General features: G+C 46.7%; 1 protein-coding gene and 1 pseudogene across 2 annotated transcripts in view; both read left to right on the forward strand.

Moving 5' to 3' along the window:
* The window catches only part of klhl32 (kelch-like family member 32), a gene marked incomplete at both ends in the record, with an annotated part of 31,262 nt that extends 6,106 nt beyond the window's left edge, over nucleotides 1-25,156 (forward strand). The window contains 8 exons of the mRNA XM_083642261.1: nucleotides 3,791-3,898; nucleotides 9,876-9,974; nucleotides 14,256-14,471; nucleotides 17,231-17,957; nucleotides 18,185-18,243; nucleotides 19,768-19,960; nucleotides 24,425-24,519; nucleotides 24,995-25,156. Coding sequence (XP_083498387.1) covers nucleotides 3,791-3,898; nucleotides 9,876-9,974; nucleotides 14,256-14,471; nucleotides 17,231-17,957; nucleotides 18,185-18,243; nucleotides 19,768-19,960; nucleotides 24,425-24,519; nucleotides 24,995-25,156 — 1,659 coding nt within the window. The remainder of the gene's footprint in view (nucleotides 1-3,790; nucleotides 3,899-9,875; nucleotides 9,975-14,255; nucleotides 14,472-17,230; nucleotides 17,958-18,184; nucleotides 18,244-19,767; nucleotides 19,961-24,424; nucleotides 24,520-24,994) is intronic.
* Nucleotides 1,182-2,693, forward strand: LOC310785054 (lipid scramblase CLPTM1L pseudogene; annotated as a pseudogene). The gene has a single exon. The product of its transcript is annotated as a lipid scramblase CLPTM1L pseudogene (transcript).
* Nucleotides 25,157-26,394: the final 1,238 nt, after the last annotated feature.

The raw sequence follows: 26,394 nt of genomic DNA on the forward strand, positions 1-26,394 counted from the left end.
GCGGCGTAGCACTAGCTCTATTGCAGCGGATTGGGTTCTCTTTTACCCCTCCCGCGGGCAACGTTGCAGATAGAGTAGTAAGGCTGATCCGTAGCGGCTTCTGGGACGTGAGTCGGGGTCTTAATTGGCCTCGGCTGGGTCTACTGGGCGAGGGTGTATGATGTTGACAGACCCGAAACACCTTACGACCCCAGATAACATCACTGATGACACGTCCTAGCGCATGCGGCAGTAGTGTATTTGAGAATGTAGTAGTAGTAGTAGTACTAGTAGTACTCCTATCAGTATTATTGTATGTGTTCTGGAGAGTCTTTGCTCCATGGTCTAAATGCTGTTTAAAATTCTAGGAGAAACAGTCCTTGTACATTCTGGGAATTTCCCTGCATGGAAATAATCACATTTAAATACGGTGAACAATGCTCCCACTGCAGCAGCTTGGTGTGAAGGGAGTAGGGACTGCAGTGAGCCTAGCTCTGTATGGGTCTATCTATCTATCCCAAGTCAGAAGACCCATCCATCACCAGCAGCCTCCCCCTCCGCACCTCCAGCAAGGTCAGCAGCAGCCGTGTCTCAAGGCGAATGGCTCTGCAAACTCTCTCAGGGTGTCCTCTCTCAACCTCTCAATCGGAGCATGGAAGGATACAAGCAATTCCTCTCTGTCACACACTCTGTCCTTTTCACTTTCTCTGTGTTCTACTCTCGCTTTCTGTTTGTTTTACTCGCACACACACGCAGACACACACACACACACATGCACGCACGCACACACGAACGTGTGCGCACACGCACGCACGCACTCATGCACGCACACACACACACACACACACACACACACACACACACACACACACACACACAGACCACAGCTCAGCCACCATCACACCCCAGGTGTCACAGGCCTGCCTGTGCCCAGTCAACAAGTGGATTTCTTTGATTAGCGCAGTGGTGAAGCAACAAAGCTACGTTTTGAGGAGAGACGTGCAGGCTTTGGTTAAAACTCAGCATGGGCCTGAAGTCGACCCTGTCTCACACATCATGCTCACAATACAGACGAGCGATGTGCCAGAGGGCGTGGGAGAGGCCCCGCCTCCTGCCAGGGCGTGGGAGAGGCCCCGCCTGGTTAAAGTCCAGGAATTGTGCGATCACTGTCATCAGTGATTTATAGACACTGATCATGTCAAATGTTTCCAAGAAGATCGTTCACCCACCTGATCGTGGGGGTCTTTGTAGTGTACATGCTCTACACATGCTGGGTGATGTATCAGATAGTGTACACCAAACCCTGCGGAGAAAACTGCATCACACCTTTTCCTTGCAGGGAAACCCAAACTACAGTTGGGTATCTGCAGTGCGCTGCTGCCCAATGTAGACCCTGATCCACAAAGAAGAGGACTTTGATGTCAGCAGCACGTTTGAGAGGATGGTCAATGTCTCCCTCTCTAAGAACACCTGCAACAATGGCACTTTGTATGTTTTCATATTCATCCATCAGGCTGCCATCACTCCATGGCAGGACCCAAAACAGGTCCACATGGTGGCTCAGCTCACAACATACAGTACATGGTCCCTGAACTGCCAGAAATATCTCTGATAGGTGCAGAGGACCAAACACAGAGCCAGAAAGAAGCCCAGCAGCAGAAAAAACATCATGGCAAGCCTGCAGCAGGGAAGAGGAGATGGAGGTGGGCCCTCGTCCATGTCGGATCACACAGTCTCTCATTGGCGCTCACGCCTGACCCTCAACGTTGTCAACGACTACTTCCAGTTGGATAGAGAATACCTGCCAGGATGCTAGGAAGATGGTGTCTACCTCTGCTTTTTGTTGACGAGCTAAGCAACCGATTTAAGGATCTAGTGGAGATCAACAGCACCTCCAAGGAGCTGTTGACCATCTGCTACGACTGCATCTCTCTGGGAAAGACTACGATTCTGGATCCGCATGCAAGATGCTGCAACAGTTTGGTGTCACAGAGAAGGACGCTGATAGGATTAACGCAATCTTCGTTGACACCAACCTGTACTTCCTGGCTCTCACCTTCTTTGGAGCTGCCTTCCATCTCCTCTTTGACTTCTTGGCCTTCAAAAATGACATCAGCTTCTGGAAGCAGAAGAAAAGCATGATGGGAGTCTCCTGCAAAACAGTGCTGTGGCGATAGTGATTTTTCTTCTTTGTTTGATGAGCAGACCAGCCTGCGGGCGCTCATACCTGCTGCTATCGGCTCTATCATTGAAGTGTGGAAGGGGAAGAAGGACTTCAAGATTCAGGTTTTGTGGAAAGGAGGAAAACCGACATTCCTGTTTGGGAAATTAGATGTATCAGAGCAGAGAACAGAAGAGTATGATACTCTGGCAATGAAGTATCTATCATCTGCTGCTCTGCCCATTGTGTATTGGTGGGGCTGTGTACGCACTCGTATTCCTACGATATAAGAGTTGGTACACTGGTCGACAGTGTCTACGCCTTTGACTTCCTCTTCATGCTTCCTCAACTGTCAACTATAAGCTCAAATCTGAGGGGGTACCCCACTCTCGCAGGGCCATGCTCATGCATGCGCCCTGCCGCCCTTTATAAAGGCGGGGCATTGCCCCTAGCGGCGGAGGGAGAAATTGTATTCCTTCGACTCCAAATGCAGGAATTTGGTGTAGAGAAAATAGCGCTTCTGTCTGGGGCCCAGGAGAGCTGGTCCCATTAGTGAGACATTTCACTCTTATTATTCATAAAAACAGGGGTTATATTCATAACCTTAAGTTAGTGTGGAGGCTGGGACTGCGCTGTGTAGTCTCTAGCGCTGTGTGACTATTAAAGACATTGGAGATAGGAGGCTAGCTAGATCACTAACCTGCTGGTGGGCTCTGATCATCCCCTCATAGTGTGACAACAGTCAATAGCTTTGATTAACGAGCAGCTCACTGGACTCATGCACAGAAGGGTCAGCCTACAGACGGCTAGTCCACTGCTTTGAGTTCACGTGGAGCGGGTTGTGCACATGTGTGTGTGTGTGTGTGTGTGTGTGTGTGTGTGTGTGAGAGAGAGAGAGAGAGAGAGAGAGAGAGAGAGAGAGAGAGAGAGAGAGAGAGAGAGAGAGAGAGAGAGGCTCAGGAAGTACTGATTTTGCTATTTATTTCTGCTGACCTCCGGGTCTGAGGCAGGCAAATCAATAAAGAAGTTTCTAGTAGGCTATATTGCATATAGCAGGTTTTTAGGAATTAATTATGAAACAGTTTATGTGCAGCACATAGCCTACACACACTAAACCAGGGGTGGCCAACTATTCTCCCCGGGGGACCACATGAGAAACCCAGACTGTTGTCAGGGGACAATGTGTCCCCCCCCCCCCCATGCTGTAACCTCTAATTTTGTCACTCGATTAAATTACATGTATAGAAAATGTGCTGTGCACTTATACAGGAAGAAGCACACTCACGACACACAAGCTTTTCAAAATAAAAGTCAATTTGGGTCACCTCATCTGATTTTTTTCTAGCTTCATATGACCTCCTGGGCCAGGCAGCACCATCATATTGCCAGGTCTGCACTAAACCCATTCCTCAGTCACGTCATGTTTCATAAATATATAGATATTATCATCAGCCTACAGAAAGTCTACATTTAGGTTCCCAATGCAATGTCAATGGTTTGACTTGGTCCCATGGTTATTTAAATAAAGCTGGTGGTAGGCTGTGGTAGCCTACACTAATATGCCATACGTATGTGCTAAATATGTGGTCATATTTGCAAATAAGTGGTGTTCCCTCAGCTGAGCAGTATGTTTTGGCTGTATGTCCTCAGGCCATGTTCAGCCTGTGTATGGTGGAAAGTGAGGCGGACGAAGTGACTCTCCAGGGAGTGACCAGTGTGGGGCTGAAGCACGCTCTGGACTTTGCCTACACCGGACAGGTGAGCCTGAGTTATAGACACTATAGTGTGTTAATAATCGGTGACATTTTCATATAAATTAAGAAATATATATACTCTCTTTCACTGATTGATATAACCTAATAGTGATTCAACCTCTATCGAGCCAGTTTACATTTGCTGTGTCTGGTAGGTCTTTCAAAAATCCTCTGGCATCATTTTACATTTTTATTTTCTTTGGAAGATTATGAAAAGAAGCCACACACTGGCTAAAATTAACCCAAAATATACTGTAACTGTGTTTGGAATAAATACAAGCAGTAGGTAGTTAGCATGGCCACCATGGCTGAACGGACAAAGAAAAGAGCGCCACCTACAGACACTCAGACTATATCAACAGAAAATCCAAGGGAAAAGATGCCACAGTACTGGACTGCTTTGACTGACAAGTGATCTGGGAAGTGCAGTGCAGCAATGAGCGCTTAGCAAAGCTTTCAAAAAGAGAAAAAAAGCAAAGCTTTCAACAACAAAAAGGCAAAAAAAGACCTCTCAGATGACCACCTTAACCTTAGACTCAACAGTAGCACTTCCAATTGCAGGAGGAGGATGTTGTCATCATTGGTGAAAGTGGGTGGGGTCTATGGTGTAAGCATGTAATAGCGGTAAATCAAGTCCATTCGCATAATCGGTTGCAAACTTCTCAGCCTCATCTGTAATGGCATTTCTGACATGCTATTTCGCAATTTGACCAAAAGGGGGCGCCACAGATGTAAAAGTGGGTGTGGCCTAACACAAAATATGCCGTAACTTCACACTCGTTTGTAACTCCCAGGCTGTTTCTCCAATTTTGAATACCATTGAACGTCCTTCCGGTCTCAAATGTGTTTTCTTTCTTTGGAAGATGAAAACCTCCTCTGTCCAAATTTGAATGGGTTGAACTACAGACTGTGGAAGAGATAGACTGGCTTGAGGGACTAACGTTGGATAATGTTATAGGGGAGTAGTACTATATGCAGTTGCCACTCGCTAGCCTGGTTAAAACAGCCAGATCCGTGAACTCACATTGTGTTTCATTCTGTGAATGGTCTCTCAGAACCAAACACAAATATGAGTTCACACATGACTGGATGGTTTACCAGACTAGCCACTCGCCTCACTGCTGAGCAATTTTTGGAGACATACATAAGAAGCAGATTGATAAGAAAGAAATTGGGGGGTACGCTGGTGCAGTGGTAAGCGCTGTCGCCTCACAGCTCGAAGGTCCTGGGTTCGATTCCCACCTGCCCGTCCGCATGTCCTCGAGTGCCCACCGCCCGGGTGGGGTCGTCAAAAGGGCCTTTCTGTGTGGAGTTTGCATGTTCTCCCCGTGCCTCCCGGGGGTTTCCCTCATATAGGAACCCCCTTCACCAAAAACATGCAATATCCTGGTTGCTAATGTGGTTCCTCCTCTGGTCGTTAAGGGCGCCTGTTCGGAGGGAGGGGAACTGGTTGGAATAGCGTGAACCTCCCACTATGTGCTATGTCCTACTGGTGAAGCTTCCCCTGTCAGGTGAAAAGAAGCGGCTGGCTAACTGCCCATGTCTCGGAGGAAGCATGGAGCCAGTTTCGGCTCTCCCCAGATCGGCAGAGGGTGGAGTAGCAACCAGGATAAATAAATTAAAATTAGCACTAATGGGGGATAAAAAAATCGGCATAAGAAAGAAATTGATAAGATTGATAAGAAAGCGTATGAGTGGAACACAGCACTGCATTTCGATACTACAGCAGGAAGACCAAGTCCTGTGAGTCAGGCGTGACTCACACTGAAATGACACTCGCACGTCATTAACGACTAATAGCCTTCCCTGACCCTTTTACTGCCAGTGCTGCTCGGTCCAATAAGCAGCCCAGTGGCTCAGCCGGTGACTCGCTGTGCTGTGCAGCAGTATACCAAGAGGAACTTCATAATTACTCCTAATTGTATTTCCACAGTGGAAACGAGTAAAGAAGGTAGTCGGTCTGGCTGTGTAAGTAGGTCAACAGCAGGCTAGTGAAGCACTCTGCTTTGCTCAGCTCCTGTCTGCCCAGAGGAGATGCAGATGAGATGAGGGCAACATGCTCATCTTCACACTGTAAATAATGACCTACTAAAATCCTCCAGCCACATGTCATAGGCCAGCATGTTGGGAGCAAGCCCCCAGGAATAGCGCTGGGCTGTGAAGCCATTTGAACATGGTGGCGAAGCGCTGTATTGCAAGTCACGTGACGCCATGCAGCCCAGAAAGGAAAATTCCCATCCACTTGCATGGGGACCCCCGGCAGTTGTTAAACCCAGGGGAATTTTTTCTGGGTGTCACTCAAAGTATACAACGACTCTTTTAATGATCAAATAATTTTTTATGGGGCATTTTTTCTTCAAAATCCACTAAGAGTCGTATACGGGTGTATTTTCTTATTTTAATACATCCATGGGTGGGAGGGGTGGGAGACGTCATGGAATACGTCATGGAACACATGCGCACTTCGCCTTAGGCTGCATGGTCAGGAAGTAAAACCAGGAAGAAACCCCCCCCATGATGACTTCATGCGCCAGTGAGCAGCCTCCGCCCGAATGCATGGGTGGGCGTGGCTTGTCCCCTATCCAGTTCTTTTAATACATCCATGGTTGGGAGGCATACTGCTGCAGGAAATGCTCAAGAAAGGAGCTAAATTGCTAAGTATGCTGTGAGACATCACTGAAATTTGCACTGCATGTCAAAAAAGTAAGCCAGTCACAGCAGATATTGCCATTTTAAAGGCGATAATTTCAACCAAGTAATGACACAATGATCTGCAGTGTTACTGCTACAGTTTGAAGGGGATTGACCCCAGTGATGACATTGTTCACCACTATAGTGGCGTGAGCCTCCATGGGCCGGGTGCTGGGTGCATGAGACGACTAGAAGCATGACTGAACATTTGTTATGCAAGCTTCTTTCTTCAAAATTGTACCTTCTACTCCAGGTAAAAGTGCACAGCACAATAAATGGCGGTGTACACAAGAGCTCACTGCACTCCCACACAGCAGAGACACAGCCAGGTGGAAGTGCTTTAACTCTAGTGGAGCAGTGGGGTGGAGAGGAGAGGCAGGATATGAAGGGCATTCAGTTACAGTGCCCACTGCTAGATCCCACAAAGTGCAGCACTTTCATGTTTTTTTTATAGACACTGCAGCGCGCGTCATCATTCAGAAACCACGCCCAAAACCCCCCCCCCCCCCCCCCCCCAATCCTGGCCTTCTCCTATGTCGCGTACATGGTCGCGTGTTGCACACAAAGATCATATATACGGAAGATGAACACTGCAACTTACTTCCTTGACAGCTAGATCCACATTTTTCTTCTCACCAATTCTCAATGGCTTCTTTGTTTTGCTCCGGAGTCGGGAGTACAAAAAAACTTTAATTGGCAATTTTTTTCACATTTGTTGTCTGCGCAGCCCACCACACAAGAGCTTTCAGCTATGTTTAATTCAAGGAAAATTACGCTGGTGTATGGGAGTGAATGGAGTTCTTTCCCCTGTGATGGGCGTGGCCTATTTCATGCAGTGTCTCTATACAATCTTCACCTAGGCATTATATTAATCTAATAAGAGCAGTGGTGATCTTTGTGTTTTCCTTCTAAATTAAAGTATAACTGTGCTGTCATGTGACCTGACCAGTGACCACACATTGAACAAGCTTGATGGGAAGCAAAGAATCCTAGCTTGCTGTTTCCCACTGGAATAGCCTACATTCAGGATATGGAAGACACAGCTGGTGGCTGACCCATGCCTGGCTGGAAACCCTGCTGTGATACATGGGAATCAAATTGGGATCAATTGGAATCTGCAGCTACAGTTCTACTTGGAGAGCAAAAAAAAAAAGAGTAGAATAAGTGAGTGGATAAGATGTGTGTTTACATGCACCAAAGCATGTAATCAACATAGATGTACAGTAGAGGAGTTTTTGGACATCAGTTACTGTAAGTGGTCAAACCTATGATGTTTTCCAACCAAAGAAAGAATACAGATTAAAAAGGTACATATTAGACACTAATATTCTGCTCTGCCCTACAAACACAAAAAAACAGCTCTGCTTTTTGTGTTTTCAAGATAAAAGGTCATGCATATAGGATTTAAATTTCATAAAAGCAAAAATTGATCCAATAAGCAGTGCTACTAAATAATACAGTCCACTTCTGTGCCAACAATGCCATTGGAGATAAAATATGTCGTACTGTTTCTCAGTTTCACTACTGATGCAGTTAGGGTTCTTTGGCTATGTAGGGCAATGCTACTGAAGGGATTATCAAAGCTTTATGTACGCTTTCTTTGTACCAAACCAAATGTCATTTTTGGGAATGGGTTGCTCTATCATTGTTTGAGGTGGTAACCTGAGGGATGCTTATTCTGAGTGGGCTATTATTCCCACACAAGACAGGACATTATGTACACATATAGGCCTACTTTACAAAATCTATATAAGATTGGGTATGTGGGCAATGTTTGTTTGTTTCAACTTCTGTGTTCGACCACAGCTATGCCGTTTTACCTGCAATCGGGCTGAAACCTTCAGGGTGTGTAAAGGGCACCCGTGCGGATGACCTGACGGAGCTGGATTTTTTAATTAGGGCAGATTAATTGCCCGTAATTGCCCTAAGGCTGATTGCCCTAATGCTGAGGCTATAGTTCAGTGATGATGTCATCAGTGATGATGTCATCAGTGATGTCATCAGTGTGAGGCTATATGACTTTTTTTTCATGTTGAATGGCATATAACCATGCACTATCTGGTAACACATTATGTGATAAGCCTTTGTTTACAACCCTATGTGGCTTATTTACACATTTACTGTACATGTACATTCCTTCATATATGCGTATTTAAAATAGACACCTTATACTACAGATATTGTATATAGTAGTCACTGTAAATCGACATTCCTTCATATACCGGTATATTAAAATAGACACTTTACACAACAAAATCTGATGGGAGTATAAGTAGGTAGAATCGGGAGGAACCAGACGGAGACGATGGTTCCGCCCCTGGGCTGTGCGGGTGACCTGACGGAGCCGGATTTTTTAATTAGGTGATTGCCCTAATTATGATGTCATAGAGCAGGCGAGGCCGGGACACGCAGTGGTCATCAGTGATGTCATAAGAGCAAGTGAGCTACGGGCGGCTAGGCATCGAGCGCATTACTTTCTAAACCTGTTGATATTGACAACCACAACAACAACCACAGGCTAATGGGAGGGACTGACAGCCTATTCAGCACTTCACAAACCAAATAGTGCAAGTCTAAAGAGATGCATGATTCTGCTGGTTTGAAACCAAATTAAATCATCAGTAGCTACTACAATAAGTGTTGTTTAGTTTCACTTGGGCAATTCCCCCCTGCTGAGCTGTAGACTAGCACATGCTTCCTAACGCGTGCAGTCGCCAGCCACTTCTTATCACCTGACAGTGAGGGGTTTCACCGGCAGGACGTAGCACGTGGGAGGATCACGCTATTCTCCCCAGTTCCCCTCCCCCGAACAGACACTCGACTGACCAGAGTGTGGCGACCAGGACTCATACCCCACTGGCTTCCCACCCGCAGACACGGCCAATTGTGTCTGTAGGAACGTCTGACCAAGCCGGAAGTAACGCTGCTACCGCTGTGGTAGGCAGGTGCCTTTACTTCTACCTGTACCCCCAGATGCCCCAAGAGCAGCATTCTGTCAGGACTCATGGTCGCAATTTATTCTCCACATTTCAGGGATTTCAGTTGAATTAATCTAAACAACATGATTTTAGCCTACTTAATCAGAAGTAAACATGCACACAAAGCCTACCATTCCTCTTGCACTCACTACAAAACGGAGAATTGAAAACGAAAATGAAAATTAGACTAGGCTACTTTGAAAAGCTACAACTCAACTAAAAAATATACACTCTGAAAACTAAAGTTCAACGGAATTGAAGTGATATTGAAGCTAAAATAGAAAGGAAAATAACCTTGGTCTCTCTGGCCAGATCGTGCTGGAGCCAGCGGTGATCCAGGACGTCCTGTCTGCAGGCAGCCACCTCCAGCTGCTGGAGCTCCTGAGCCTCTGCTCCCACTACCTCATCCAGGTACACACAGACGCACGCGCACACACACACACACACACACACACACGCAGGCACGCACGCACAAACACACACACCTACATGCACGCACACGCACACACACACACACACACACACACACACACACACACACACACACACACACACACACACACATGCACAGTTTGCACACACACACATACACATGCACACACACATGCACAACACACATACGCTTACAGACACACACAGATACATACATACATACATACAGTACACACACAATGGAGACGTATCTCTCTGCATATGCAGGCACAGGAATAATAGGGATCCCCAGTTTTCATACTACAGACAGGTGTATCCCACAGGGAAAGTCTAGGAATTTGATAGGAATATACTTATTGTACAACTTGTTCCACTCTTTTGTTACATTAGATAGAGGTTTTCAGCCCAACTGTAATGGAAACCAGACTGTTTACCGCTTTAGACAAACAACATTAAGAAGTCAGTGAGGAATACAATTTCTAGGTCATGAAAGTGCTCTGACTTTGTTATGGAAGGCCATGGAATTTTATATCAGCACCATAGTGGGAATGGTGATACTACTGAATCAGTTGGTTGAATGCAGTTTACCTTTTTTGTGGGTAACTAAACTACATGGCAAAAAGTAGCTACTTTTAAAAGAAACTGCTGTCATTCAATTAAGGATAACTGACATCAAATTACTGCAATCCTTAGAGCAACTGTAGGTCAGTATAAAGGCACAAATAATAATGAAATACTCTATTGATCCACTTAGGGAAATTGTGTTTTTGCTGGCTTGCCCCTCTGGGTCAAGCTCCAGGGGACTAGGGGCTTGAATCCAGGTTGTCTGGTTGAAGGACATCTCTCTAAGCGCTATATCGCCGCCCTGCTGCCCATTCCATGCACTTTATCCCTAACCTCAAGGTGGATCTGTTGGACAGCAGCAAATTCAGCCTGCTGTCCTCGGGGGGGAAACATCCAAAAGCGAGGCAACACAAAACTAGGCTGAGGTTGCTGCAGAACAGAATCACCTTGATGCATTACATACTACTGTATGCATGAAACATGTTCCCTTCTGCCATTAAATGCATTTAGCTGTTGTTTGATAATGGTTTCATGACATAATGAACGATACAGACACTCTCTCACCAAACTCACACAGGAAAAAAGACATTATACTGTATCTAATCTCATTCAACCATCACACCCTTCCCCCTGTTTAATCTGAAAGACGGATCAACAAGAACTACACAAATCCCTGCAGCCATCCTAGATACAGCATGTTTTACCATCCCAGTCATTACACAGTTACATCACGATGGTAAACTGCGCTCTTACATGCCATCTGGTGGTGGCAATATCCCCTCTCCTGTTGGTTGCTGCTATTCATGTTTTAGATGATTTTTGTTGGGCATTTTGCCTTTATTAGATAGGACAGTAGGCAGACAAGAAAGGTGGGGAGAGAGAGAGAGAGGGGATGACATGCTGCAAAGAACCACAGGTCAGATTCGAACACGGGTCAGCTGCGCAAAGAACAATGTCAACTGGGTTTTCCGTTTGTTCATCTTAGTGTTTGTATGCAGAACGTATGAAAAGTGCCTGTTCATATTTTGTTAGTGTGTGTAGTAGAAGGTAAGCTTACGCCGATAAATTGGTTTGCCGATGACATCCGGCTGGTATTAGCTGCATTATTAAAAATCAGATATCAGCCAGCCAGTGTCATACATCTCCAACATGATGGCTATGATGTAGTTTGTTTATAATCTAGTTATTTTATTAGATTATTATACTGTATACATTGATCAATACTACACTGAAAGTCTATGGGAAGCCCTTTATCTCAATAGATTCTAATATGACATTTTGATCGGAATGCACAGTATGCTCAATAACTATTCTTATTGTTAATGTTGTTGTTATCATCATCATCATCATCATCATCATCATCACCATCCTTGTTTTCAATGGATAGCTTCAGTGTTTCATGGTCTAAAACAGTGGTTCTCAACTGGTCTAGCCTCACGACCCACATTTTTTCCTTAGTCATTAAGTCGCGACCCAATTTTCAGAATTTAGCCTAACTTTGTAGCATCATTTAGCCCCCTTTTGCAACAAGCTAGCATGGCATCTTGGTACCAATGGATGCCTTTGGTCTTCTAGTTTACCAGCATCTTCACTCTGGCTTTAAAATGAGCCCGCTACAGCCTCTGAAGGTAGTAAGGTTGGCCACGGACAATGAGTAGAAGAACTTTTTTTCCCTCATCCCCACATCCCACTCAAAACGGCCCTGCGACCCACTTTTGGGTCCCGACCCACCAGTTGAGAAACACTGGTCTAAAATAATGCTCTTTCAGAGGCATTTCCACCCGAACAAGAATACAATTCTCTATTCTGTACTTTTCCAGAATTCTCGGCTATCGGCTATGGGCAGCTTCCAATATCAGTATCTGTTATAGGAAATTTAAATCACATTAGCCTCTTTATTCAGACAATAAATAGTTTAATGTACTCGTATACATTTTCATTTCAGTTAGACAGTTATTAATACTGATAGTAAGTTATACACACACACACACACACACACACACACACACACACACACACACACACACACACACACACACACACACACACACACACACACACACACACACACACACACACACTCCATTCAGTTAAGGACACTCTGAGCCAGCCTCTGACCCACATTCTCTGCAGTTCATCTCTCTCTCTCAGCACAGTGCACTCTGTACAGGGTCACAGATAGCACCAGATAGACAGTGTCAGACGTAAGCTGCCTTCATGATTACCTTATGTACGTCAAACAATTTGTAATCTCACGTATATGGGGCTTCGAGCCATTCTGTATCAGTAGCCATCTTATAATTTAATCTTTTTGTCATGAAAATGGTCAAATTTAAAGATATTGAATGAAAATACCGAAAGTATCAACTATCGACAGCTGTGATCAAAAACAAAACACATTGGGATTAGTATTTCATCCATCTGTTCGTATGAGGTGAAGGACAGCCAGTAGATGGCAGTCTTATTCCACCACTGAGTGCTCCTCTCTTTATCACCCCCTCATTTCTATGTCTCTCTGTCTCTCCATCATTGGCATCTGTAATATCAGTATCATTTGACAATGCAACTGAAATGAAATAATCAGTTTGATTTGATGTGTGCAGCATGTAATGTATTATAGTACATGTACTGTATAATTAATACATGATAATAAGTGATCAGCTCTTGCACACACATCTGGGTGAGATTCATTCCAAAACAAGATATCTACAATCTACAATTTGAAAAATGGGACATATCCTTACAAAATGATTACTGGCATCAAAGTAAAACTCACTTTGGAATATTATTTAAGTTAATCGCAGCCTAGTCTCTTAGAACAGACGAGTTGGCTTCCGCAATTTTCAAATGCTTCCACCATACCGTCTGTACTTCGTGGGGGAGAATCATGCACCAACCGGAATGGGAAGTAGAAAGGCGGGTTTTCCGCTCATTAGTCCAATCAGAATCCAATATGCCGCATTTTTCGTGGACACACGTGTCGTGATTGGTCGGATTCCGTCGAACTTTTTTCCTGTCTGAAGGTTTTTTTCCCAACTTCCTTGTGCATGTTCTGGGGGTGTAACGTACAGACTGTGTATAGCTGCATTCGCCGGATGTAGATGAAACAGTCTGTTTTAAGAGACTAATCGCAGCCCAAACAGTGACATTTTAGCCCCCTTCCCCCCCAAAAAAAGAAAGAAAGAAAATGGGGGGGGGGGGGGGAGACACATAGCAACCATCGTCAGTCCTCACCACGCAAAGTTTTTACAGAATTAACAGGAAGTGTTTGGGAGGAAAATCATTGCTGGTTGTTGATATTTCCTAGCCTGCTAGAGATAACCTGACAAATCTGCCAGCTAGCTCATGTTTCATTGGCTGTGCAAAATGCAGTGCAGTGGAATGTGACTTTGTCTGGCGATGCCAGCCTAGATCTTTGCCTTATATAAGTTATATAAGTTATATAACTTATATAAGTTATATAAGGCAAATGCTCCTTTTAAAATCCCTCCCTTTGTGGTCTCTGAGAAAGATGTGTGTTTGCGTTTCATCTAACGTTGTATCGGCTAAGTGAGAAGAGATCATTTCATCTGCTGGTTTCAGTTATGTATTTAAGGGTCACATGGTCTGACAGCTCACCCTGGAGCCTTTGCAGACAGGTTCATGTATGGTGGGGGAGGACGCCTATCTGGATAAGTATGTAACCTTCCGTTGCAGGAGCTGAGCAGTGCGAACTACCTGGAGCTGTACCGTGTGGCCGACCTGTTCCACCTCCCCGCCTTAGAGGAGGCTGTGGTGGGCTTCCTGGTGGAGCATCTGTCTGAGCTGAGCCAGAGCCGGCAAGAAGAGGCCCTGCAGCTGCCCTACCGCCTCCTCAGGGAGGTGCTGAAGAGCGACCGCCTCACCTCCCTCAGCGAAGACGAGATATGGAAGGTATTGGAAGCGTGCGCGCGCGTGTGTGTGTGTGTGTGTGTGTGTGTGTGTGTGTGTGTGTGTGTGTGTGTTTGCGCACGTCTGTGTGTGTGGTGTGTGGTGGTGTTTTTTCCACACACATGCTGGATTGTTAGAGACGAGGAGATATTATGGTACTGGAAGGTGTGTATGGTCTCCATGGGGTAGATTGGCGGTGGGATGGGGAGTGTGATCAGATGCATGCTCCTTGCCAAGACAATATTTGAAAGAAAAAGAAAGAATCTTCCTAAATTTGAACAAATTACGTTCTGGCCATGAGGAGGAGTGCACACACCAAACCATATAACGCACACAAGTAGAAGCGCATGTCGCAAATACATAACAAATTGCTCCTCACACACATGCAGGCCAATAAACGACAAGTTAAACAACGCCATCTGCATCTCATTCACTGTCTATTTATATTGATGAGTAAATGCAAGAAGGTATAGTGTAAAGTGTAAACAGAGAAAGACTGTTGGCTTGTGTCAGACCATGCATCTGAGAGTGTCTGTCTGTGCATGCATGATGAACTGCTGGGGTGTGGAGATTGTGGAGTGAAGCGGCAGTGCGGGGTGGGGACTGCCGTTTTGACTGTTCATTTGCACCAATCAGCCTCCACCCCCCCCCCCCCCCCCCCTTCCCCACACACACACTCACCCCGCATCTCTCTCGCTCCCCTTCTCTCTGATTAGGCCCACCGCGGCTCCATCAGGGCCCCAATCCCCCAGCTGTCACTTGGTCGCCCGTCTGATTGAAAACAATCAGGCCTCTGATGGCACAATTACCCTGACCCTTTAGCCGGCCGCCGCCGCCATAATCAGCCTCTGATTAGGCTGCTTTGGGCCTCCTTCACTTCGCCCAGAAGGTTAATTTGGGCATCAGACGGAAGCGAGCGGCGAGCGGGGGACTGCCGTCCGAAAAAGGGGGTCGTGGGGGTGTTGGGGGTTGGGGGGGGGGCGTATAGTTTGGCAGCCAATCATCGTCACTCGGAGTTTTCAGAGAGTCTCTCAAACTCTGGAAATCACATTTTCGCTGTTTTTTTTTGTTTCGTTTCCTCCCTCTCTCCTTTTGTCTTTCTTGCCATCCTTTGCTCTGCCTTTCTGCCCCTCCCTTCCCCTCCATCACTCTCTCTCACTGTCTCTTTCCCTCACTCTCACGCACACACACACACACTCTCACACACACACACACACACACACTCTCACACACACTTCCTCTTTCTCTCTCACTGTGGAGGGAAAGGAGGAGGAGTTGATTTATTCTGTGCCCTGAGGAAGTTGTGTGATGCAGCGTGACCTTCACAGTCAGCTGCCGACACACACACACATGCATGCACGCACGCACGCACGCGCGCACACACACACACACACACATGCACGCGCGCACACACACGCACCACACACGAGCGCACACACACGCACACACACACACCACACACGCGTGCACACACACACGCGCGCGCGCACACACACACACACACTGTCACTTCAGAGCTATGAGGAGGAGAACGGGTGTAGGGGGTGAGCGATAGAGGGGGCGAGGTAGAGAGGGGAGAGTGGCACAGATAGCAGAGGAAGACAGAATAGTGGTTTGTTGTGTATTGAAAAGGGGGAATACAGAGACAGCAATTGGGTTTGGGTGAGTTGCAAAGATAAACACAATGGGTGTGCATAGATACATGTGTATGTTGTGATATTGGAGCACATAGTCAAGGTGAATATGAATTCAGTCAGGACACGGCTATAATCCTGAGGCTATGATACACAGGCAACGACTTGGACTGATGTAGAAGGGCAATTTCACCAACCACTATGACCAGCCATGTTTTTGAAAATGATGCTTCTGTTATTCACAGAGACATGACTTGTCCCATTTGCCCATCCTCGTCCTTGTCTGAAAACAATATGTTGCCCGTCTCCATTGCCTCGAAAAGTTGCCTTTGTGCTGCTGTAATAATTTGCCTGTTTGCACACAGATTGTGTTAAAAAGCACTTTGTTTCCCTGATGATGGTATCAGTGATCTCCAGCCATCTCGCCCACATTCACACCACACTGTCTGCAGCGCAATGACCTTCCACCGCTCACAAGTTCAATTAAATCCCTTCTCTGCAACTCAGTCTGCCTGCGTTGAACAAAGGAGTGTGCCTGTGGATATTTTCACTCAAGTCTGTATTGAATGCTCCTGATGAATGTGTGTGTGTGTGTGTGTGTGTGTGCATATGTATGTGTGTGTGTGCATATGTATGTGTGTGTGTGCATATGTATGTGTGTGTGTGTGTGTGTGTGTGTGTGTGTGTGTGTGTGCGCATATGTATGTGTGTGTGTGTGTGTGTGTGTGTGTGTGTGTGTGTGTGTGTGTGTGTGTGCATGTGTAAGCCTGGATGTAAATACAGTGGTGGCTCGCCTTGATCTTATCATCCTGGTCTGTAGGTGTTTGGAAGAATAATGATGATTAGTGGGTGCTTTTCTCACCCACTCTTCTTTACCTCTCTCCTGCTGTCTCCCCTCACTTGTTGGCCCTCGTCCTCATTCTTCTCATCCTGTGGTTCTGTCCATCCTGACTCCCTGCCTTCCTCTTCTCATCCTGTGGGTTCTGTCCATCCTGACTCCCTGCCTTCCTGCCTTATTTCCCTTTCCTCTCAAATCTCCCTCATCATCACTCACTCTCAATCTCATTTGGTTCTCCATCTCCATCTCCATCTCCTTTATCCTCCTATCCACTTCTTCTTCTCTCCTAGCTGGTTGTTCGGTGGCTGGAACATGACTGTCGCTACCAGTACACCGAGGACCTGCTGCAGCATGTCCGCTATGGCCTGATGGATGTCCCCACTCTGCACCACCTGGCCCGGAGCCACCCTCTGGTCCAGTCCAGCCCCACCGCCGCCGCCCTGGTGGAGGAGGCATTGGAATACCACCAAGCCACCTTCACCCAGCCCCTGCGCCAGTCGGCCCGCACCAGGCCCCGCTTCCAGTCCCTCACCCTCTACATCGCCGGCGGGCGCAAGCGCGAGGTGAGCCGGGTCAGGGAGCTGCGCTACTTCAACCCGGCCGCCCAGGAGCACGTGCGCGTGGCGGGGGGGTCCAACTGGAGCGAGCTGGCGCCCATGCCCGCCGGGCGCAGCCACCACTGCGTGGCCGTCATGGGGAGCTTCCTGTTTGTGGCGGGCGGGGAGGTGGAGCACGCCACTGGGAGGACGTGCGCGGTGAGGACTGCCTGCCGCTACGACCCCCGGGGGAACCGCTGGACGGAGATCGCCCCCATGAAGGCCTGCAGGGAACACTTTGTCCTGGGGGCCCTGGGGCAGTACCTGTACGGCGTGGGGGGCAGGAACGAGCTGAGGCAGGTGCTGCCCTCCGTGGAGCGCTACTGTCCCAAGAGGAACAAGTGGACGTTCGTCCAGTCCTTCGACCGCTCGTTGTCCTGCCATGCCGGCTGTGTGGCCGACAACCTGCTCTGGGTCTCAGGTACACAAAAAATGACTCTAGACACACTCCCACATTACCTTGTCATATATGCACATTGCACACACACTCGCAGCACATACATACGTACACACAAAACACATGCATACATATTACACACACACTCTTCATTTGACATTGACCTCGGACAGACACTTTTCCATGCACGTGTGCACCAAAACCTACTACTCTCTGTTAAAAGCCCAGCGTTTCACTCCTGTGTGTTTCAGGTGGAGTGACAAACACCGCTCAGTACCAGAATCGGCTGATGGTGTATGACCCAGAACAGGTAATTATGGAGCAGACCAGAGAGAGAGAGAGAGAGAGAAGAGGCTGAGATAACACTTCAGTTTGCATTGGCTTTATTCCAATGCAATAAATTATGGGAAAGTATTGGAAGTACACATTCATACGTACTTGATGAAAACCCTCCTAATAAAGGGTATAACACATTATCCCAAGTACAAAACAGTGCAAACATTATTGTTCAGACTTGCATTGTTTTGTCACACCATTTTAGCATTGAGTGTGTGAGATACATGAAATATGATTGTGTACTTGCAATACTCACACACTGCTTATCACAGTGGAGTAAGGCCGTTATGAAGGTATAATGAAGGATATATGCATCAACAAAACATGAAAAGGACCACAGCTACTTCTGTTTGTGCATCTATGACCGCTCTGTGAATTAAGCTTGGATTCTACTACGGCTGTATGTTGTATAGGAGGTATGCAGGTGGGGGCGATTGTGTGTGTGTGTGTGTGTGTGTGTGTGTGTGTGTGTGTGTGTGTGTGTGTGTGTGTGTGTGTGTGTGTGTGTGTGTGTGTGTGTGTGTGTGTGTGTGTGTGTGTGTGTGTGTGTGTAAGAATGTGCATGTCCATATGGGGTTGTGTGTGTGTGTGTATATGTTGGCGTGGAAGAGAGGGAAAGAAAGAGCAAGTAAAAGAGAGAGAGAGAGAGAGAGACTCATTTGTATTCACCACGAATCTACATTCACCTGCCAGAGCAACAGCAACCCCCCACCCACTCTACCCTCAACAGATGGCCACCCGTCAGCTCCCAGCAGACACACACAGACACACACACACACACAGACACACACACACACACACACACACACACACACACACACACTCTCTCCCTCAATCAAGCACTCTCACACACGCACACAAAATAAGCTTCGACACACTTAGCGGAATGTGCAGGGATCCTCGGTGTAAAATGGAGTGGCTGAAACATATGATTAGAAATGGGGAGGGAAGTCATTAGTAGAAACCAGAGCTCCGGTGTCACGTTATTTATCTAGCACTGAGCATACATCAATTACCCATGCATGGATATGCTTAAATATTAATCTTCCTATTCATCCTCCTCTCCCACTCTCTCCGTTTCTCTCTCACTCCATCTCGCAATATCTCTCGCCTCTGTCTCGACCTCCTTGCGTTATTTTCTCGATTCTTTCTTTCCCGTCCATCTGTTTTTTCGGTAACACTGTACAATAAGGGTCACTAAATTAACGGTTAGTTAACTAACCCTTAGTTAATGTTTATTAACTCTAGCCCTAACCATTAACTAACCCTAACCCTCACCATTAACTACCCCATAACTATGAAATAATGCATAAATGAATACCTAGTTAACATGAACACCATTATTAAATGATTACCAGACACATTAGTTAACTGTTAATTAAGGATTAGTTAATGGTTTATTAATTAATAAAGTTTAACTAACATGAACTAACCCTTCATTTAGTGACCCTTTTCCTAAAGTGTTAGCGTTTTCCCCCCCCCCCTCCATCCTTGTCAGAACCAGTGGCTGGCCCGCAGCCCCATGTTGCAGAGACGGGTTTACCACGTGATGGCGGCGGTGAGGAGGCGGCTGTACGTGCTCGGGGGGAACGACCTGGACTACAACAACGACCGCATCCTGGTCCGCCACATCGACTCCTACAACATGGACCTGGACCAGTGGACGCGCTGCTCCTTCAGCCTCCTCACCGGTGGGCAGGGTGACAGACGCACACGCATGCGATAGACTCACTGACTCACAATGTTATACCAAAATGTTTGAGAAGAATCAGTCAATAGTGAAAAACTGGTCCACATTCTTGTCACATTAAAATTCAAACAGTTAGCGGCTACCGCTCTCTGCCATTTGGGGCTGCCAACATGCAAAGTTGCCTTGTCTGCAGCTTTAGCTAAACATAGCCACTGCTCTTTGCCTTAACTGCTGCCTCATGCATAGAGACCGAGCTGGTACAGACATTTTTTCTATAAAACTACTCATCACAAAATGTACAGATTTTTTTTCTATAAAACTACTCATCATATAATTGTACATTTCTGGCTCTGGAAGTTACCAATTCTTTTGGGTTGGATAATTTGTACTAAAGTACTCTTTATATGTTTTAAATTGCACACCAATTTAGTGGGAGCAGATTTTTTTTTATATAGAGCACAATAATAATAGAGTCTGAGTAAGTGCTCTCTGCTTCTTCCTTATCTCAGTACATACAAAGTGCCTCCCCATTGGTTGTGGGAGGGTGGGAGTATGCCAGGGGTGTCCAAACCTTTTTGAATGGGGGCCAGATTAGATCATGTGAAAAATAAAATAAAAAATCACATACAATTGTACTTTGTTTACCATCTGAAAACATTAGTTCTGCATGTGCTGTTCCTACCTGGTGCTTCTACAAACTGTATGATAGTGCTGTCATCGTTAGGTGGAGGGAAAAAATGCAAATTGAACTTGCTTGATTAACCAATACTGTGTGGAGGACCACATATAGTATATTTTGAGAGACAAACCGAGGGCCACTTAAAATCTGTCTGCGGGCCACAATTGGCCTCAGAGCTGGACTTTGGACATGCCTGGAGTATGCAGTGCACACACTGGATACACTCATACACACATACAGTATAGCCATACTTTGGAGCAGTAGGCATGCTGCAACTTCAGTTTCCTGTCTGTTGGGGGCAGGGAGTGCAACACTGGAGAGACAGAGACACACACACACACACACAGTACTGTCTGTTGGGGGGAGGGAGGGAGTGCAACACTGGAGAGACAGAGACACACAGTAACTTGGACCTGGGTGAGTGGATGCCTTTTTACCCTGCTCATCTGTGGGCATCTCTCAAACACGCTCATGTATATAGGATGTGGTCTCCAGTTCATATTTCCTCAAGGGACCGTGTTGATGTTGTAGTCTTCACTTTTCTCCTCATCAGCTTGAAGGGCTCAGTGGGTTTAGAGTTCCTGTGTGCTGTATCCAGCGTGTTCTGCTCACTTCACTCTTCCCTCCCTCCTGACGGTACGTGCACATCATGAAGCGCTCGGCGGCTTGCCTGCTGAAAAAGCCGCTTTGACGCTGCATCTTGATAGGCTGTCTTGCTCTATTTCCGTGTCTGATTGGTCCATTTACCTCGCGCCCCCTGCCGCTGGAACCGCCCACAGCGTTTCACTGTCACAGACTAGAGGCGGCTTGTCTCCGAGCGGCTTCACGCTCGCGGGGCGGGACTAGGGCGGGACCTTTCGTTGAAGCTACCCAATGACAGCTCTTCCTACACATTTCCTCCCCCCACCCTCCTGTGTAGCTCGACCTGAGAACGTTTCTACAGGCTACAGCTCCAAGCTGGAAGCTGGTTTCCACGCCCACAAAACGCTGCGACACAGCGGAAAAGCGAATTTGCCATTGTAGATGTGCACGTACCGTGACTGTGTGCTGTATCCAGCATGTTCTGCTCACTTCACTCTTCTCCCTCCTGACTGTGTGCTGTATATCCAGCATGTTCTGCTCACTTCACTCTTCTCCCTCCTGACTGTGTGCTGTATATCCAGTGTGTTCTGCTCACTTCACTCTTCCCTCCCTCCTGACTGTGTGCTGTATATCCAGCATGTTCTGCTCACTTCACTCTTCCCTCCCTCCTGACTGTGTGCTGTATATCCAGCATGTTCTGCTCACTTCACTCTTCCCTCCCTCCTGACTGTGTGCTGTATATCCAGCATGTTCTGCTCACTTCACTCTTCTCCCTCCTGACTGTGTGCTGTATATCCAGCATGTTCTGCTCACTTCACTCTTCTCCCTCCTGACTGTGTGCTGTATATCCAGCATGTTCTGCTCACTTCACTCTTCTCCCTCCTGACTGTGTGCTGTATATCCAGCATGTTCTGCTCACTTCACTCTTCTCCCTCCTGACTGTGTGCTGTATATCCAGCATGTTCTGCTCACTTCACTCTTCCCTCCCTCCTGACTGTGTGCTGTATATCCAGTGTGTTCTGCTCACTTCACTCTTCCCTCCCTCCTGACTGTGTGCTGTATATCCAGCATGTTCTGCTCACTTCACTCTTCCCTCCCTCCTGACTGTGTGCTGTATATCCAGTGTGTTCTGCTCACTTCACTCTTACCTCCCTCCTGACTGTGTGCTGTATCCAGCATGTTCTGCTCACTTCACTCTTCTCCCTCCTGACTGTGTGCTGTATATCCAGCATGTTCTGCTCACTTCACTCTTCCCTCCCTCCTGACTGTGTGCTGTATCCAGCATGTTCTGCTCACTTCACTCTTCTCCCTCCTGACTGTGTGCTGTATATCCAGCATGTTCTGCTCACTTCACTCTTCTCCCTCCTGACTGTGTGCTGTATATCCAGCATGTTCTGCTCACTTCACTCTTCTCCCTCCTGACTGTGTGCTGTATCCAGCATGTTCTGCTCACTTCACTCTTCTCCCTCCTGACTGTGTGCTGTATATCCAGCATGTTCTGCTCACTTCACTCTTCTCCCTCCTGACTGTGTGCTGTATATCCAGCATGTTCTGCTCACTTCACTCTTCCCTCCCTCCTGACTGTGTGCTGTATATCCAGCGTGTTCTGCTCACTTCACTCTTCTCCCTCCTGACTGTGTGCTGTATATCCAGCATGTTCTGCTCACTTCACTCTTCTCCCTCCTGACTGTGTGCTGTATATCCAGCATGTTCTGCTCACTTCACTCTTCTCCCTCCTGACTGTGTGCTGTATATCCAGCATGTTCTGCTCACTTCACTCTTCTCCCTCCTGACTGTGTGCTGTATATCCAGCATGTTCTGCTCACTTCACTCTTCCCTCCCTCCTGACTGTGTGCTGTATATCCAGCGTGTTCTGCTCACTTCACTCTTCTCCCTCCTGACTGTGTGCTGTATATCCAGCATGTTCTGCTCACTTCACTCTTCTCCCTCCTGACTGTGTGCTGTATATCCAGCATGTTCTGCTCACTTCACTCTTCCCTCCCTCCTGACTGTGTGCTGTATATCCAGCGTGTTCTGCTCACTTCACTCTTCTCCCTCCTGACTGTGTGCTGTATATCCAGCATGTTCTGCTCACTTCACTCTTCCCTCCCTGCTGTATATCCAGCATGTTCTGCTCACTTCACTCTTCTCTCCCTCCTGACTGTGTGCTGTATATCCAGCATGTTCTGCTCACTTCACTCTTCCCTCCCTCCTGACTGTGTGCTGTATCCAGCATGTTCTGCTCACTTCACTCTTCCCTCCCTCCTGACTGTGTGCTGTATATCCAGCATGTTCTGCTCACTTCACTCTTCTCCCTCCTGACTGTGTGCTGTATATCCAGCATGTTCTGCTCACTTCACTCTTCTCCCTCCTGACTGTGTGCTGTATATCCAGCATGTTCTGCTCACTTCACTCTTCCCTCCCTCCTGACTGTGTGCTGTATATCCAGCATGTTCTGCTCACTTCACTCTTCTCCCTCCTGACTGTGTGCTGTATATCCAGCATGTTCTGCTCACTTCACTCTTCTCCCTCCTGACTGTGTGCTGTATATCCAGCATGTTCTGCTCACTTCACTCTTCCCTCCCTCCTGACTGTGTGCTGTATATCCAGCATGTTCTGCTCACTTCACTCTTCTCTCCCTCCTGACTGTGTGCTGTATCCAGCATGTTCTGCTCACTTCACTCTTCCCTCCCTCCTGACTGTGTGCTGTATCCAGCATGTTCTGCTCACTTCACTCTTCTCTCCCTCCTGACTGTGTGCTGTATCCAGCATGTTCTGCTCACTTCACTCTTCCCTCCCTCCTGACTGTGTGCTGTATATCCAGTATGTTCTGCTCACTTCACTCTTCTCTCCCTCCTGACTGTGTGCTGTATCCAGCATGTTCTGCTCACTTCACTCTTCCCTCCCTGCTGTATATCCAGCATGTTCTGCTCACTTCACTCTTCCCTCCTGACCTTATTCCCTGGTGACTTTCCGCCTCTTATTTTAACTTGGATCCCTTGTATCATTTCTGCAAAAGTTGAAGACAAAGTCACAGGAAGGAGAGCAGGAGCTCAAGCTTGCTTCTTTGAACAACCTGCCCTCCCTCCCCCTGTCTTTCTTCATTTATCTCTCCCTCTCTCTCTCGGGGGACGTGGAGTCATACTGTCAGACCGCGCTCTGCTCGGCACAGTTGAAGCATTGTGTCGTCTCTGTCCTCCCCAGGTCAAAACGAGTCCGGAGTAGCAGTCCATGATGACAGGATCTATGTGGTGGGGGGGTACTCCATTTGGACCAACGAGCCTCTGGCATGTATTCAGGTGAGCGATGTTGCTGTTTAGGCTTAGCATTAGAACAGCTGTGATGTTCATAGGATTATTGCACAGAATGATATTCAGGTATTTTGGATGATGTGGTGCTGTGATACAGTAAAACAAAAAATGTATGCAAAAAAAACACTAAGAGAACCCCCCCAGCATATGGAAATATTGAAAAGATTTTGATGCCATGTTTTAATGCTGCCTTCAAGTGCTATTGGAAATATCATAATTACAAGTTTGATACGTATGAACGAGCCACCGTGTGATTTTCTGTGATGCCCAAGAAGTGACGTTTGGGGGGCAGAGCATGGAGGTAAAAGTCAATTATACAGCAATCAATTAATTATGCTGATGCAGTACCTGCACTGCTTGATTTCTAAAACCGACGGGTACCCAAAAAACTGCTGTCTGTTTTGTTATTTGTTTCCAACCAAAAGCACTTGAAGGCAGCACAATATAACCTACCACTTTCCAGGTGCTGGATGTGAGCACAGAAGGGAAGGAGGAGGTTTTCTACGGTCCAACGCTGCCATTCGCCTCCAACGGGATAGCAACGTGTTTCCTCCCTGCTCCGTACTTCACCTGTCCCAACCTACAGACACTCCAAGTACCTCACCACAGGATAGGAGCCGTTTAATATCACTGCTAAACAAGATGTCAGAAAACATGAACACATGACCAGAGGATTGAAGTCCCTCAGCTCTGGAGCCACATGTCTGGATTGAGGCTCTTTTCAGTACCGTGTCCCAGCTCATTGATGACCCTGCCTGGAACTAAGCATCTCTGTCACAATAGTGTACAGGGATTTCTCTGACATAACAATACCTTATATTCCTGATGTACTTGTGTACAACAGCCATGCTATTCTGCAAGCAGAAACAAGCCAATGTCACCACAATCCAGTATGACTGGAGAACCCTGTCAGGATGTCCAGTGAAGAGTTGCTGAGCAAGTTAAGAATGATGGCTCCAGAAGGATCATAGATCCCCCAAGTGGACAGACACTAAACACCAATCTTGCCACCTATGAAGTGACTGTGATCTGATGACTGGATATGGATTGCTTTGATCCGACTAGCGATAAGCAGATGCACGCCATCCTGAACAACTCAGTGGAAGCCAGACTGAATTTTCCATAAGAGTTCAAAAACAGCTACATTTTTTGTAAACCATTATAGGGCTATAGGTGCTTGTCTAGCTAAAAACCACTATATAACTTGTCATGTCATCTAATCTGAATTGCATTGTACCAATGGACCACATCATTCCATCAAACCTCCATAATCACTGTTGTGGCCTGAAAAACACTTATCTGCAAAAAAAAAAAAAAAAACGTTTTTTTTTCCTAATTAGAAAACAATGCCTATTTTCTGATTTGCATGTAGTTTTGAAATTATAAATTGGGTGCTTAACAGGTTACCATAACCTTCAGTTCAACTATGTGAAACACTAAAATTGCAGCTACTTGATTTCTCTGCAACAGCAGCGATATACCGTGTGTCTGTTGTTGACCTCAGACTGTTTATGTTGAAATGAACGTCTGGTCGTTATCATTCAGAGCATATCTGTTCAAACTATATGTAGAAGAGAATAAGCCAGAGACCTTTAATATAGAGACACCCGACTGCAGGCTTCACCAATAATAAGAAATTTAACTCTTACGGTTTCCTAAATGGGCGTGGTCATCAGCTTGTTGACAGGCTGTCTGTCAATGGTATGAAAATTCATTGGCTGATCAGTCTCCTAAGTGGGCGTGGCAGTGGCGAGACCTCTGTGGCACAGATACATGAAGTTGGGGTGTCTCGCTCTGATATTGACCGTCTCTGGCAAAGCTATATGATGACACTGAATTGTGCTGGTTTTTGAAAAAATCATC

Source organism: Poromitra crassiceps (assembly GCF_964638095.1).
Source record: "Poromitra crassiceps genome assembly, chromosome: 1".
NCBI classification, from domain to species: domain Eukaryota; kingdom Metazoa; phylum Chordata; class Actinopteri; order Beryciformes; family Melamphaidae; genus Poromitra; species Poromitra crassiceps.